Source organism: Coccinella septempunctata, chromosome 3 (assembly GCF_907165205.1).
Source record: "Coccinella septempunctata chromosome 3, icCocSept1.1, whole genome shotgun sequence".
Taxonomy (NCBI): Eukaryota; Metazoa; Arthropoda; class Insecta; order Coleoptera; family Coccinellidae; genus Coccinella; species Coccinella septempunctata.
In genome coordinates, this window is record NC_058191.1 from 2,475,532 (window position 1) to 2,491,555 (window position 16,024).

The following is a 16,024-nucleotide window of genomic DNA, read 5'->3' on the forward strand; positions in this document are numbered from 1 at the left end:
TATCGGGGCAAATATTCATTCGAAATAATATCCTGATATAATCACGAACACATTCAAAGAGGATATTTCCATTTATCAGCAATATTTCAAAGGATTCCTCGTTTATGGACAGTATTCCATTTAGTCATAGATCCAACTTATTTAATAATAGGTTATCTGTGATTTAATAAGGAAGCAACTGAAAATGCGAAATGAATAAAATTATATCGGACGTTTTTTTCTCGTAGAAAACAGATGAAATTAATCGATAACAGATCATCCGAATCAAACACAGAACATTGAAATGATGTGGCCGAAAATAATTGATGAGAATGCATAATTGAAATTAAAACAGAATTATGAAAAAACACGAGTTGCTCTTGTTAAACTACAATGAGTGTTTCGCTATCACAATACCATCTTCAGGTGGATATAAGTGAGTAAGGAGTGATTGATGTACCTTAATTGATAAAAGATAAAGGAACGTATCAATCATGTAGGTATATTTTTGTTGTAATTGTGATTTTGATTTCAGACAATTCATTAATTACTACACTACAAAAATGCCATGTCTTCAAGAAGTCTTTATAAACATCAATCACTTTTCAAGTGTATGACAGTGACCTAAGGACGTGTAAATTCAGATTCAATAGGTTTAATCATTCGATTCCTATAAAAAAAAACAGAAAGTTAGGGTTGCTATTCACAAACCTCTACTATCCTACTCTTTCGTCGAAGGTGCATAACAAATTCCTTAATGATAGATGAAAAGTAATTTAAAATAAAAATTGAACTATCAAACATTTTTCTACAAAAGAGTCAATCAATTTTCTGAGTTACTTTTTACTTACTCTGTATATAAATTTTTTCATAGAGCACAACATATTTTTCGGACTAATTACTTTTGGGATATTTTTTATCATTGGATCTTAGCTTTCATCTAATAAGCCTGTGTTTAATGTTATCATATTGAGAATAACAATTTGATTTTTTTTTCTGCTGCCTCTGCGTTGATTTGAAAACATGAAATAATGTGATGATAATACAACGAGCGAGACAGCGAGTGTTGAAGTTAGTTTCCGGCGCATTCACCAATTTGCAATATATAAAAAATTTGAATGGTGCAAAATAGAGCGGTGTTACACTAACCGCAAAGAATTTTTACGATTTTTGTGCCCTCGTTTCGCTCAGTTTTGCTCACCACTCAGTATATTTTGCTCACGTATGTACATCGAGCTATAGACAATTCAAAGTGCCCTGCTGGTGTAATATTACACTAGCAGGGCACCTAAACGAATCTTTCCAATATTGGTTTCATTCGAAAGCTTTCGTTTCGCTCCGTTTTGCTCATTAATTCTTTAAATTCCACCAAATTCGCCTTTTTCATTCAAGAACTGTTGAACCAAAATGATGAAAACAGTACATAGCCTAAAAGAGAAATTTGATTTATTGGGTATAGGGGATTTGTGTAGGACAGCGTGTTGAAATAAAAACAAAAATTATCAGAAATACCATTTGTGTCGGATTATTATATGAGTAATTATTATCTGAAATTATATTAAATTATTATGTGAAACTGGCACCCCCAAATGCGAATTTTGAAACAAAAATTTCAGGGTCGTTTGTCCATCGTAGGTCCATGTTTGTTTTTTTTTCATTTGTCCAGGTACCGTTTTAGAGATAACGGGGGCAGCACCCCCAAATTGCAAAAACTTATTTTGGATGGTAGAGATTGTTTGTATAACGTAAGTCTACGTTTGTCCACCAAAGTTTTTCATTTGTCCACCCACAGAACCTTTTATTTTCATTTGTCCAAGCGCCGTTTGAGAGATATGGAAAAATAAGTTTTTTCGGTGCATTTTCTGAGCAGGTCACCTAAATTGTGAAAACGAGGGTAAATATCGTTTGTCCAACGTTAGTCCACTTTTTTGTCCAACCAATTTTTTTAGTTGTCCACTCAAACAACCATATTCTGAAAGAACAACTCTTCTAGTAATAAATCTGAGAATTTCATCCATCTCGGCGCAACCGTTCGGTCTTGACGAATTTTTAACCGAACCCATCTTTTTCAGGAATTTTCGAAGGTCAGCTTTCGAGTCATTTATCTTCCAATAAAAGTAACTGTAGATGGAAATGTGATAAATACTCTGAAGAAGCAACTCTTCTAGTAATAAATCTGAGAATTTCATCCATCTCGGCGCAACCGTTCGGTCTTGACGAATTTTTAAATAAACCCATCTTTTTTAGGATTTTTCGAAGGTCAGCTTTCGAGTCATTTATCTCTCGATAAAAGTAATCGTAGATGGAAATGTGATACATATTCTGAAAGAGCAACTTCGCTAGTAATGAATCTGAGAATTTAACCCATCTAGGTGCAACCGTTCGGTCTTGACGAATTTTTAACTTAACCTATCTTTTTCAGGATTTTTCGAAGGTCAGCTTTCGAGTCGTTTATCTCTCAATAAAAGTTACCGTAGATGGAAATGTGATACACATTCTGAAGGAGCAACTCTTTTAGGGTTACATGTTTTATCCTCTAAAAGCTCTCTTCGCGATATAATATGATCAACTTGTGGCAAAGAGAATATAATGAAAATTTCATTTCAATATTGTTATTGTTATAAGCTTATGTACCAATGCTGAATGCCCATAAAATATACTTCATATTTGCGCATTCAAACGTTTTTGTGAGACCAATATTAACTGATAGAGTTAAAAAAACAATCACCCTGTACATAATTCGTTATGATTCAGGATATAAATCTGGAATTTTATCAGAATGAAGTATGTATCCCCGAAAATCCCTAAAAACTCTAAAAAATCATTCTTTCCCTGATTTCCATATTCATACGGACCATTTACGACTTGATTTCTTATCGTGGATCTGCACTCCTGACGATAATTTTAGGTAAGTTTTCCTGGTATTCCGACTCTAGCCTTATCAATTTATAAGGGCGCTGCACGAACGTACAAAATGGCGATGGGTGTAGTTGGTGATAAGACCAAAGGGAGAAAACTGCAGATAAATTGGTCGACGCGAGTGTAACCCCGTATTTCGTAATGCTTGTCGTTTCTACCCCCCAAGGATGGGAACGCAAATTTTCCAAATTACATCCGGGGTGCATCCTAATCTAGTTTGGGAGTTTCCACTTCTGCGTACGTAGAAATCGTTAGAGCAGAGGGCAATTTTCCTGAAGTTACGACCTTCTGATATTGAGTCATGAAATTATGTTCGTAGACCAGGTTTCATAGTTCTGGTTAATTTGATACTCTAAAACTTCGATAATACCTCCAATTCTCTTTTATTGTTTCCTGAAAAAAACTGTTGAAATTTTACTGAACATTTTTTCTACAGTCATTATCATTGAAAAAGGCACACTAATTATCTGGAAACATTATGCTCAGCATTTGCATTCTATTAGATTCTGAACAGAACCTAAACACCTTCTCCAGAATTTCAATTTTTTCAAAATACTTCTGAAACAATCCTTTTTCTCAAGTTCAAATGTGAAAGTATTCATAAAACTTTCAAGAGGTAATAATGCTGGACCCAATTCTGGCTTATTTTTATTATATTGAGAAAAAATGCTCACAAACTATGTTTACAAAAAATATACTCGTATATCAATTACTTTACTTTCTTCGATTTTCATGAAATGTTTTAGAAACATCCAGGGTGTTTTATGAACGATTGTACGTACGAGGATATATTAAAAAATTCTTAGCCTACTATAGAACCAAACAAAATTTTTCAATGTCAAAATATTTTATTACTCAACATATTCTGCTCTTGATTGGATACATTTATTACAGCGAACCTGCAACGTCTCTAGATCTTTCAAAACAAATGTTTCAAAAATTTTTTGCATGGCAACATGAGACTTGTGTGCAGGGGCGTTGTCCTGCAAGAACAAAATACCTTTGGATAGCTTTCCGCGTCTTTTCTCTTTAATTTTTTCCCGTAGAGTGGTCAGTGATGTCGAATAGTAATCTCCGGTTATTGTACTACCCTCATCCAAAAAATCAATCATGATTACCCCATGGCAATACCAAAAAACTGAAGCAAGAACTAAGAACTTTTGCAGCAGATTTTTGGACACTAAACTTCTTAGGTCTTGGAGAACCAGAGTGTCGCCATTCCATCGATTGTTGCTTTGTTTCTGGATCGTAGAAGTGTTCCCAAGTCTCATCCATAGTAACAATTCGGTTTAAGAAGTCTACTTCTTTTTTAAATCGAGCACAGATCGAACGCGATGCTTCTACCCTTGCACGCTCTTGGTCAACATTCAAACATTTGGGGATCCATTTTGCAGCAATTTTTCTCATGTCCAAATTGACGTGAACTATATGATGAACTCGTTCGTATGAAATATTCAGTGCTTCAGATATCCGTTTTAGCCCAATTGGACGGTCTGATAAAATCATGTCATGAACTGCATCGATATTTTCGGGGACTGGCACAGAAACTGGCCTTTCCGATCGGTCATCATCTTCAATGGAAAATTTACCTCTTTTGAATCTCGCAGTCCAATTTTTCATGGTCGCATACGAAGGACATTGATCACCAAGGGTATTAAGCGTATCGTCGTAAATCTGCTTACCTCTTAACCCTTTTAAATACAGGTACTCGATGATGGCTCGATACTCCAATTTTTCGATTTTCACAATTTCGGTGGACATCTTCTTTCTTTTAATTTATTGCGTAACTCTGGTTTACTTTTTTGACCTGAAACTTCACACTGACATTTTTAATGAGTTATTGTTCGTTGCTATGGTAACGCAATATTTTTTTATGCATGGAACTGGTCTAGGCTAACTAGATTTCAATACATCCTCGTAGTTTTTCGCACTGCCCCAGCTCAGATTTCAGACTCAAGTATCAAATGATAGGTACCTATTCCCATTTTCAAATTATTCATCATCATTTCATCCACCGAAGAAAAGCAGATGCTGACCATGGTTTCGGTCTCATTGGACCCCGTCAGAGCAACACAGCATCTTCTCTGACGGAAAAACGTTTGGAATTGATGGACCCTTAATGGAAACTGGCAGACTCTTTTGAGTTTTATGATGGCAATTTCAATATGAATATAAATTGAAAATTTCCCGTAATTCGTCAGTATATATCAATAAGTCACTGTAGGTATTCTGATCGTAAAAAATTGAGCTCGTACAACTTCAAAAATCAATCTCTGCTCGGTCTAGGCGGTTTTCAAAATACCCGCGAAAATAATTCCTCATTCTATTATCTAGAAAAACGGCTAGGAATTTAACACAGTTAATCTTCATACACCCCATTAGGCTGAGCTGAACAAATGTGCGGTCCCTGATGCAGTATCCATCGTGGATAGTGATAATAAATGATTAGGGGAGATGGGGTAGCCATTTCAATTTGAACGGGCTCATTTCAGGCAAAATGGACAATTCAGCAGGAATAATCCAAGATTTACTCATCCAACCGTCCAAAATCCCGAAATGCTGAATGGAAGAATGGATTAATTATTCCTTGAAGTGAATTCTCATATTCATTTCCCCATCAAGATGCATACTCAGCAGGAGGAAATATTGAAGTTTCATTATCAGAAGAAACAGAAAGAATAAGATGATAGGACTGGGAAAGTTTCAGTTAGAATAATTGTTTTTGTTCGAAACCGCCAGTTCCCTGAATAACGACATGAATAAATCAAGAAAATTATTTTGCGAAACGTAGGTATCAGTTTTTTTGTCTGTCAATATATCAAATTCTCGAATAATCTAGTCATTATTTGAAATAACTAACGAATTTGATAAATAAACCTATACTTCATTCAATTTTATTTTAGCAGTCGGTTGGCCATGGAAATTTGACACATTTCACTCTGTATACTACGAAAATGTGGGGTTATGAAGCTTGTCAAAACATTTTTGGGTTTTAAATCAACGCTATGTTGCCCGTTCTACGTAAAAGTGTCTGTTATTACGTATTTTATCACAATGTCGAATTTCTTCGGAAAATATGTGACGAACATAATTGAAATTAATACAAACTGATTGAAGGCATACCATGCAGTTATTTGCATGGAAAATACAAGATACAAGAGATCAGTATAATATCATAATATGCACTAGCTTGAGGAGAGTTAATGTTCGTTATCTTTTTTGGCTGAAGTTTGAATACGTTACATCAGTTGTAGATTTCAAAAATATTAACCCGAAGATGAAATGCATATGATACAGTGATTGGGAATAGGTATATCCCGAAGGAATTAACAGATAATTACAAGAATGTTAAATTCTACAACAAAATCATCCTGCATCAATAAGTAAAAGGAATTGAAGGAAGATTCAAGTCAAGATGAACTTCACCTTTGAACAAAAATTTCACATGAATAAACAAGTAACAGGGCAACTTGCGCGTATTTGTGGCTATTCATCTTACATTGATGTAATAATTAGGTATTTATTAAGACATATTATTAAGACATTTACATTGTATAGGACAAGTCAAATGAAAAATAGAAAAATCCATTTTAGGGAACTTATTCTCCGATGACATTTATCGAAAATCCTGTAGTAAACTTTTCGCATTAATTCACTCAAACATAAAATTCTCAAATGCCACCACTTTTTTGGGTCTCCCAATAGAAGAAAATTCTTTGTCATCCACTTCATTCACAATCTTTCTAATTGTGGAAATATTCAGCTGAAATACAAGTCGTTTAGATTCAGATAAAACATTATATAAATTCTCTTACATTGAATATGTTCGCTACCGTCTGACGTATTGTGGATTTTAGAATATCAGGGTATAACTATTTCAATGAGCGGACCTGAATTCCAAATAGCACTTTCTGAAACCCTGTCTCTTTTTTCAATCACTTCTGGCATTTTCGAATTTTCGTAATAAAAATTGATATTAGTTGTGGCAACGGCGTTATGACATTAACGACATTTCATGAGTGCCAACCTAACTTCGTTCTAGTTACAAAAACTTGAGAAAATTATTTCATGGCCAACCGACTGCTAAAATAAATTTGAATGAAGTATATCTATCCATCGTTTCACTTATTGACGATTGGTAACCAAGGGTAACCATTCTAAAATATATCTACAGGTGGATCATAGAAACGAGATATCACATGCATTTTCTATCTTCAGTAGGTAAATGAAACAATGGATTAATAGGATTATTGAAAACGGCAGTTTTCCAGTTTCTCTAACAAAAGTGTAGCGCAAAAGAAGAACGATTTGTTATTACAACAGTTCCTGTAATGATTACATTTCAGTCTAGCTGCATCAACAAAATATTGTTTCCCTATAACAGGAATCCATTATAGAGAATACCAAAGTTTTGGTTTCTGCAAACCCTTCATTTCTTCCTGTTCACACAACATACTCCAGTTCGACAGGAATCGAAATGTTGGGTCGACAGTATGTTTCCAGTTTCTCTTACAAAAGTAGTTTTTATGTAACAGGATTTCAATTTACAGGCAATTCCAGTATACAATTTTTTTTAGTGTTTTCTGAAAGGCTTGGTTGACCTGCATTTACCGTTAGGCTATGGCCAACGTCTCATGAAACACCTTGTATATCGATACAATTAATTTGGGTAAAATTGCATACTGTGTGTTTCATTGAGAGATTCTTGGTCTTTTCTGTCACACTAATATTAGAGTTGATTCAATTACGTATAATGCAAGGAGAGGTACTTACCTAAGCATCTGAAGGGTTTCACCCATCGTGCTGTTTTACATTTTCCATTGCCCTGTGAAGCAGCCGAGCCTACTTTGCACCACGAGCCAATTTTCAAATAATGACTGCTTTCGACTATATTAGTAATATCCCTCTTTGGATATATCTGAAAATAATTAAAATCGGTCAATTACGATATTTATTCGATAAAATTGTGAAATTGGTCACACACATGATTAGGTCATAACTTTTCTATACACAGGGCCATCAATATGTGTATCCTCATTCAGGCCATTATTGCAATGAAAATTGTAGACAGAATATGATTGATGACGAAATTAGTTTGCACTATTTGGTATCGCAATTTGAAATGAGAAAGAGTTACCCCAGTCAAAAGGGATGAAAACTTACATGTAATTTCACTTTCGAATCAAATGTAACATTTGAGAATTCGTCAAGACCGAACGGTTGTACTATGCTCAATAAAATTTCGAGATTTATTGCCAGAAGAGCTGCCTTTTCAGGATATGTATGAGATGTAGATCTACTATAATTTTTCTGGGATATAAGCTTATCGCAAATGGACCTTCGAAAAAACTTTTCGAGTTAAAAATTCGTCCAGTATGAAAGGTTACACCGAATTTGATGAAATTTGAAGAGAAGTTGCGTTTTGAGAACTTGAGAGAAATATTTTTTCGAATATCGAAATGGAAAAACTCAATGTCATCTAGCCATGAGAAAAAAAGTGGAAAGCCCTATCTTAAAATCTAGTAGACCGATTTGAACGAAAATATGTAGGTCATTTTTGATCAGTTGACTTTGACAGGACCGCTGAGGGACAAGCAAGTTTTGGTCGAGTTTATGTATTTGTGTTTTCGAATGATTTTTTGCAACAATTTAAATAAATACCTATTCTTAGAAAATGTCGTTCCAGGAATATTATTTATCCTTCAGTGGTGATATGAAATTGAGGTATGATAGAAAACTGACTCCTATTGACAATATTGTCTCCTACAATTTGAAGTTTTGCGATCATAAATATCATCCGAAATGTTCTATTGATTCATTTGATGACGATAACGCTTAATGATCTCAAGATTTCCTAGAAATCGTAAGCACAGGAAAGAGGGTATGAACAATTTTAGAATACTTTCTTATTTATGATGTCGTTGAAAATAAAAAAATCAAGAAGAAAGACTTGCGAAGGTGTACCTTTTTCCATACAGGATGAGTCTTTGACTCGTACAAATATTTTAACACAAGATTCTTGAGGTCAAAAGAGACACTTTTTTCCCCTACCATTTTTCGGCTCATTTTAAAAGATACAGGCTATTGAAAAACCATAAAAAAATGATATTTTTAGTTCTATCCCACAAACAGTTTTAACGAATGAAATGAATTTCGGAATTTGTGGAATCTTTTTCGAACACACGATATCACCTACGTCTTCCAGTTTTCTCATTATGACCATTACGTACCGTAAAAATACCAAAAATTCAAAGATCCCATCACTTGAAACTAAGCTGGTGGCTATCTAATGAATATTTGAACGTTTTGTGAAATAAAAGTATTCTTCATATTTTCTCGTACTTATAATGCGCCGTTTTCGAGTAATTTGATGTTCAAAATCAAAAACTATCTCTTAAATTTGATAAATTTGGTACTTTGGCTGAATAAAACTCTTGTTAAAAAGATCCGTAGATGTATAGTGTCACAGATTTATCTGGTTATTCTGATAGTAATTATGTATTTTCAGGGGTGGCACAGCTCGTTATGAAAACTTAAAATGAAATGGTAAAAAAAGTGTTTCTCTTGACCTCAAGAATCTATTTAAAAATATTTATACGAGACAAAGACTCATCCTGTTTATATTTTGAGCAGAATTGTAAGCCGAAACCTCCTCAACCCTAGGTGTAAGGACTATCACCCTTAAATTCTTAATAGCGAATAGAGGATGACATTTACCTCAATTGAAAGATCACTTGTCCCTCTACATGAATACTATGGTTTGCAAATTTTCATTTATTCCTCGGAGTAGTTACAGGAGGTGACAATATCAAAACTTGCCAGGCAAATTATGTTTTCAAAGAAAAAGCCGGAACAATTTTTGAAGGGAGGGGGACATATTTTGAGCAAAGTTGTAAGGCGAAATCTCCTGAAACCTAGGTATAGGGGCTATCACCCCTAAATTCTTCGGAATTAGAGAGTGAGCTGAACCTCAATTGGAAGACAATATGTCCCTCTACATAAAACTATTGTCTTCCAATTGAGGTATAGCTTACCCTCTATTCCCTATTAAGAAATTAAGGGTTACAACCCCTACACCTAAGATTGAAGAGATTTTTGCTTACAATTCTGCTAGATACATGTCCCCCTCCGAATTAAAATTGACCTGTTCCAGGATTTTTTCTGAAAACATCCTTATCGAGACATAATTGGCCTGGCAAGTTTTCAAATTGTCATCCCCTGTAACTACTTCAACGACTCAATAAAAATTTGCAAACCATAGTATTCATCTAGAGCGTCAAGTGATCTTTCAATTGAGGTATAGCTCTCCTATTCTATATTGAGAATTTAGGGGTGACAATGCCTACACCTAAGATTGAGCAGATTTTGGCTTACAATTCTGTTCAAAATTTGTCTCCCTACGAATAAAAATTGACGTGTTCCAGCATTTTCTCTGAAATCATCCTTATATGACAATTTTCAAATTGTCACCCTGTATAACATTATTATCAAACCAGAACGAAAAGGGATTTCAAATATTTGAAGACTGTCCATATTGCAGCAAATGCATGGAATATCCGAGTTGCGAAGCATATTATGAAATTAATCGTGAAACATAGATGGCAAAAATAGCGAGCGGCGGCGTAAAGCTCGAGGCAATTTATAGTGAAAACTGATGAGATGACATTACGGCTAGTAAACTGGAAATTCAAACGATACGAGTTGAGCCAGCCGTTAACTGATTGTTTGGCCATCCATAGCGAAGCTTCGGGCGATTGAATTTCTAACCTGAATTCCATATTCTGATATTCATAAAAATGGACAGTACAGGCTGCATAGGTTCTATCGCCCCAACTAAATGGAGCAAGAGCGTTGAAGCTGAATGCCCAATAAAAAATAATATTATACATGAGAGTCTCTAATTGAATTTGAAATTAATCCTGAGAATAAAAGAAATTTTTTTGTTATTGTGAATATGCTCGGACATGCTTACTAGTATTTCAAATTACTCTCAATCGGATGTGAGAAAATTGTATACAGCCCAATTTTGAGTTATGGCATCTATGAATATTTTTTTTAATGCAAGCGTAATTTTTTTATGACTTTTTTAAGGGGTTTATCAAGTTATATGTATGGGTATCAAATAACAACATTTTATTTAGTTCAAAGATGAAGAAATATTAACTGATCTGTCCCATAAACTCAAATGTTTCTTCAATAAATGCTCAAAATTTTGAATGACTGACAACATCCTGAACAGAATAGAAACAAGTTTTGTACATTTCTTATTATAATACTAGAAAATTAGCCCACATGCTGGTGTTATTAGTTCTTGAATCAGATTCTTTCATCATCTAATTAGTTGATATTTGTTTAATATTTCTTTTCGTCGACCTCAACATGAAATTACTTATGCATGGATTTCCCAATGAAAAGGCAAGTATTTTTCGTTTCCATCAGATACTTTTCGTCCGTAAACACTTCTCGTCCGCTCTTTATGTCGCATAGAAACAAATACGACAGTGGCGATTAATCAATTTCGATTGTCTGGATTTGATAAAAAAATATACCTGTGACAAAAACAGTCACTATTGTCAATTTAATTCTTTGAGAGATCTGTTAGATTTTATCAGTGAAAATCAAGAATTGATAATGAATGCGATATGGATATGAGTTACTTTCCTGCAGAGATGAGATCGACGAAAAAATGTAATATGCACTTCGGCAAAAAACTGTTTATATTGTCTAGTCTGCTTACTAGCCTCGGCTGTGCCTCGTCTATCAATTTGCAGGCTCGACTGTAATAAACAGTTTTTCGTCCTTGGTACATGAATAACTATTTAACGACAAGGAATGAGAGAATTTGATATTTGGTACGCATGTTTAACTTAACCCTTTAAATAGTAGTAAAGAATTAGGAGCTTCAGGTAGATGAAGGTGAACTGAAATATTTGGTACTGAACGAAAAGCAGTGAACACTCCATCAACTCTACTCCTAAATATCTAGACTATAATAGTTTCCACAACATTCAGAGCTACTGCTGTGCAGGTACTAATTGGAGGAACAGTCGTTGAATAATATGGCGAAGAAAACTTTCTATTAATTTCCTAGTAGTGCACAATTGAATCTACTTATATTCCTCGATGGCATCGAAAACTATAATCTTCACTTCACTCAATTTGAGTCAAAAGTAAGTTAAAATGTATAAATTATTTTTTATTTGTTAATATATTTGTTCATTGTGGTGATATTCACTATTCTGAATACCGATATATCTAAATTGTGAGTATACAGCGTGTCCGCGCCATGGGGCGGACATTTCTATTAACTTTACAAATAAGAATTTCAAATAAAACTTTCCTCCTCTTAAGTAGAGCATCTCCTAAAATTAATGAGAACTATACAAAGTGTTTCGTTTCTTTTGCACAGCTATCAACTTCGCTATTTTAAATGGAACACCCTATATATTTTTACATTTTTGAATTCCTTGTTAAATTTTAATATGAATTTGATGTCTTTACTATGTCTGAATTCTCAACGGTTTTAGAGAAATTTAACTTTTTACTAATATTTTGAGAGTTTGAGGTACTTACATAAAGGACTATAGCTCCGTTCCAATTCTGTATAATTGATTCAAATTTGGACTGTGTCTAGTCAATAAATAATACACTAAGAATTTTCTTTGTGAATAACCATATTATATACAGGGTCCACGAAAACGTAGATCCATTATCAAAACAGAAATTCATCAAAATCTTCATTTTTCTGAATATCAACCCATATTTCTTTTCTGTTCATTATTTAAACATTTTTTGTTCGCTTTTAGTTGTTTTAAATAATAAACAGAAAAAAAATATGGGCTGCCCTTTGAAATAATGCAAATTTTGATGAATTTCTGTTTTGATAATGGATTTACGTTTTCGTGGACCCTGTATATAATATGGTTACTTCCAAAAAAAAAAAAAATAATTACATAGAATAGGGACGGAACGAGGGACGGAGCTATAGTCCTTCATGTAAGTACCTCAAACTGTCAAAATATTAATAAAAGGTACATTTTCTCGACAACCGTTGAGAATTCAGAGATTCAGTTGAGTCATCAACTTTATATTCAAATTTAACAAGGAATTCAAAAATATATAGTGTGTTCCATTTAAACGAAGTTGATAGCTATGCAGAAGAAACGAAACACTTTGTATAGTTCTAAATAATTTTACGAGATGCTCTACTTAAAAAGAGAAAAGTTTTATTTCAAACTCTTTTTTGTAAAGTTAATAGAATCAGAGAAATCGACCGCTGTTCCATGGCACGGACGCCCTATATTTATTTATTCATTTATTCAAATCGAAAATACACACATACAATATGTGCATCTCATAGAGGCAATCGAGTTGCCTGTTTGTGAGCTCGATTGGGTCAACCGTATTTGCACAACTTATAACCAACAATAAAAAAATAAGAAAACTAAAATCAATACACAATGCTATCTTATCAGATAGCAATCTGTGAAATACAATGTTTTCATGATACAATAAAAATATACATACAATAATGTATAACATACAAACTTAGTATTTAGCTGCAATCCATCTTTTTAGTCTCCCTTTCCTGAAACAATCATCATCAAAAACCTTGAGTTCGTTTGGGAGAGAGTTAATAACACCTATTGCTCTAACAATACTACTTTTAGAACTTACAGTTCTGAATCTTATTGGCAATTGAACACTCTTGTTCCTAGTGATACTTCTTGACTGTAAAAACTCACTCTTAAGGTTGTCATAATGATACTTTAGAGATTCCAGTAAAAACAAATTTTCAACATCTAGAGGGATGCCCTGAGCAACTTTATTCTTATTAACAATCCTTAATATTCTTTTTTGTTGATTCTTTAAGAGGTTTAGACAGTTCGAATAAGCTCCACCCCAAGCAAATTCCATAATATTTGATAAAACGCTTTTGACCTAATCGGTGCCTTATAGAAATGAGGAGAACTTCTTTCCTGAAAAAGTCATAGTAAAGAAATTTATAAGACGTTGAAGTCTGAAATGAAACCTTCCTCCCTTCAAAAATATTATTAATACATTTTCTGCTGAATAGATTCAACTCTACACATGGTATACAAAAGGAAAGCCAGATATATATATATATATATATATCGAATATCGAATACGTATCCATTTTTCCTGAATATACGTATCAAATTTCTGCTGCAACAACTGGAAAAGAAAGAGGAAACCTGCTACTCCCTGCTCGGAGCTCCAGCTGATTCAGTTTCCGTTTTTATTAACTCGTAAAGCTGATGCGAAATAGGGATTAATCCGCTTTTTATCAAACTCCCGAGAAAAGGGTGGTTGAAGTGGGATTATCATAAAATTTTCATATTCTACCGGAAGGAATCCAAGAGAGGCTTTTCGTGTAGAATCTGAGAAATTGTTTTGCAAAAGACGACTAATGTCATCAACTCAACTGAGCCCCTGATTTTTAGCAAACTCAATTATTCTTCCAAGAAACGCCAGGAGCGATCCGCGGGGACCGCTATTTTTATCCATTTATTCTTAATTCGATGTAATGAAGCAGGGAAGCTGAGCTGAGTATACCTACCAACAAAAAAATTAAGAAGGAGGCGATATCGTGAAGTCGTCCTTGAAATTCCGACTAAAGAATTAAATTTATTCAATTTATTAACATGAGAATAATCATCGGTGATAGGGTATAAAAAAGGCCGATTATGTGATTCCCATAAATACCCTCCCAAACATTTAATTCTTGGGGAAGCTGAGTATGCACCTCAGGAAATAATCTTGGCTTTTCATCTGACCAATACCGACAGTTATGCCGGTTTACAATGTCGCTAAGGTATTCGCCGAAAAACAGACATCGAACAAGTAGATTTGATTACCGTTAATAATTTCACTGACCACTTCGCAGAACTGGAGTCGGCGATAGGGATCATCCTCATTCAATTTCTGAACCAATCGTATCTTATAAGGATGCAATTTAGATAGTTTAAAGATTCTCATGATTGTTGGGCGTGAAACACCAGATACATCGGACAATTTTCTAGTAGTAAAGGTCGGATCCATTGCTACATGACCTAAGACAGCCACGTCCTTCGCTTCGTCTCCTTGATACACCTTCTTTTCGTTTCCGACTTAACCAGTAGCGTCACTGCGCACTTATCGCTAGCAGCTCAGAGGATCTACAGATAATGCTGGACACCTATAAACAAATATACGAAGCTTTAGGCCTTAGACTCAGTATTGACAAAACCAAAATCCTGGTAAGGCCGCCAGAAAGCCCTCAAACAGATGATATCAGCCTGTAGAATGAAACTCTGGAACAGGTCGAGCAGTTCAAATACTTGGGAAGCTTCATAAATACTAGGGCTAACCTAGACACGGAAATACACAACCGTATCAATTCGGCATCACCGGCATTCTGGAAGGTCAGAGTGTTTCAAAATCACGACCTCAATCTGAAGACCAAGACAGCTGTTTACAAAGCAGTGGTATCCCAACGCTTCTTTACGAAAGCGAAAGCTGGACGCCCTACAGGCGACATATTAAACAGCTTGAACAAACGCAACAACGTCATCTAAGACAGATAATGCACATCAGGTGGTTCCACAATGTTTCGAATGCAGAAGTTTTGCAACGCGCGAGTTGTACAATTGAGACTCAAGCAACGAGGGCCCGACTCAGATGGAGTGGCCACATTCTGAGGATGTAAGACACAAGTCTCCCCAAAATAGCTCTGAATGGCGAATTGACAGAGGGAGCCCGGAAACCAGGAGGCCAATATAAGCGGTTTAAGGATACACTACATCAATCCCTAAAATCAGTTAACGCCAATCATAACTGGGAACAACTAGCGTTAGACAGGTCACAGTGGAGGTCTATGGTCCACAGTTATAATGGAGACTCGAGAAGAATACAGCGGCGGCCAGATCTGGTTGGTGACTATCCATGCCCAGAATGTGGAAGGATCTGTAGGTCACGGTTGGGTCTCTTCAGTCACAGGAGGGCACACAGTCACAATTAGCCCTAAGAAATTATAAGTCTGTTCTTTTTTTATGTCTTTTTGTAGATTTATTGCCGGTTACGGGATACAGCAAGGAATGAATGAATGGAGCGTCAAATTTGGCAA

General features: G+C 34.8%; 1 protein-coding gene across 2 annotated transcripts in view; it reads right to left on the minus strand.

Annotated features, from left to right (window-relative positions):
• LOC123310569 (amyloid-beta-like protein) overlaps positions 1–16,024 on the minus strand; it is a 187,513-nt gene that overhangs the window by 42,208 nt on the left and 129,281 nt on the right. For both annotated transcript variants that reach the window (XM_044894089.1, XM_044894090.1), the window contains exon 3: positions 7,672–7,816. In XM_044894089.1, the coding sequence (XP_044750024.1) occupies positions 7,672–7,816 (145 nt within the window). The remainder of the gene's footprint in view (positions 1–7,671; positions 7,817–16,024) is intronic.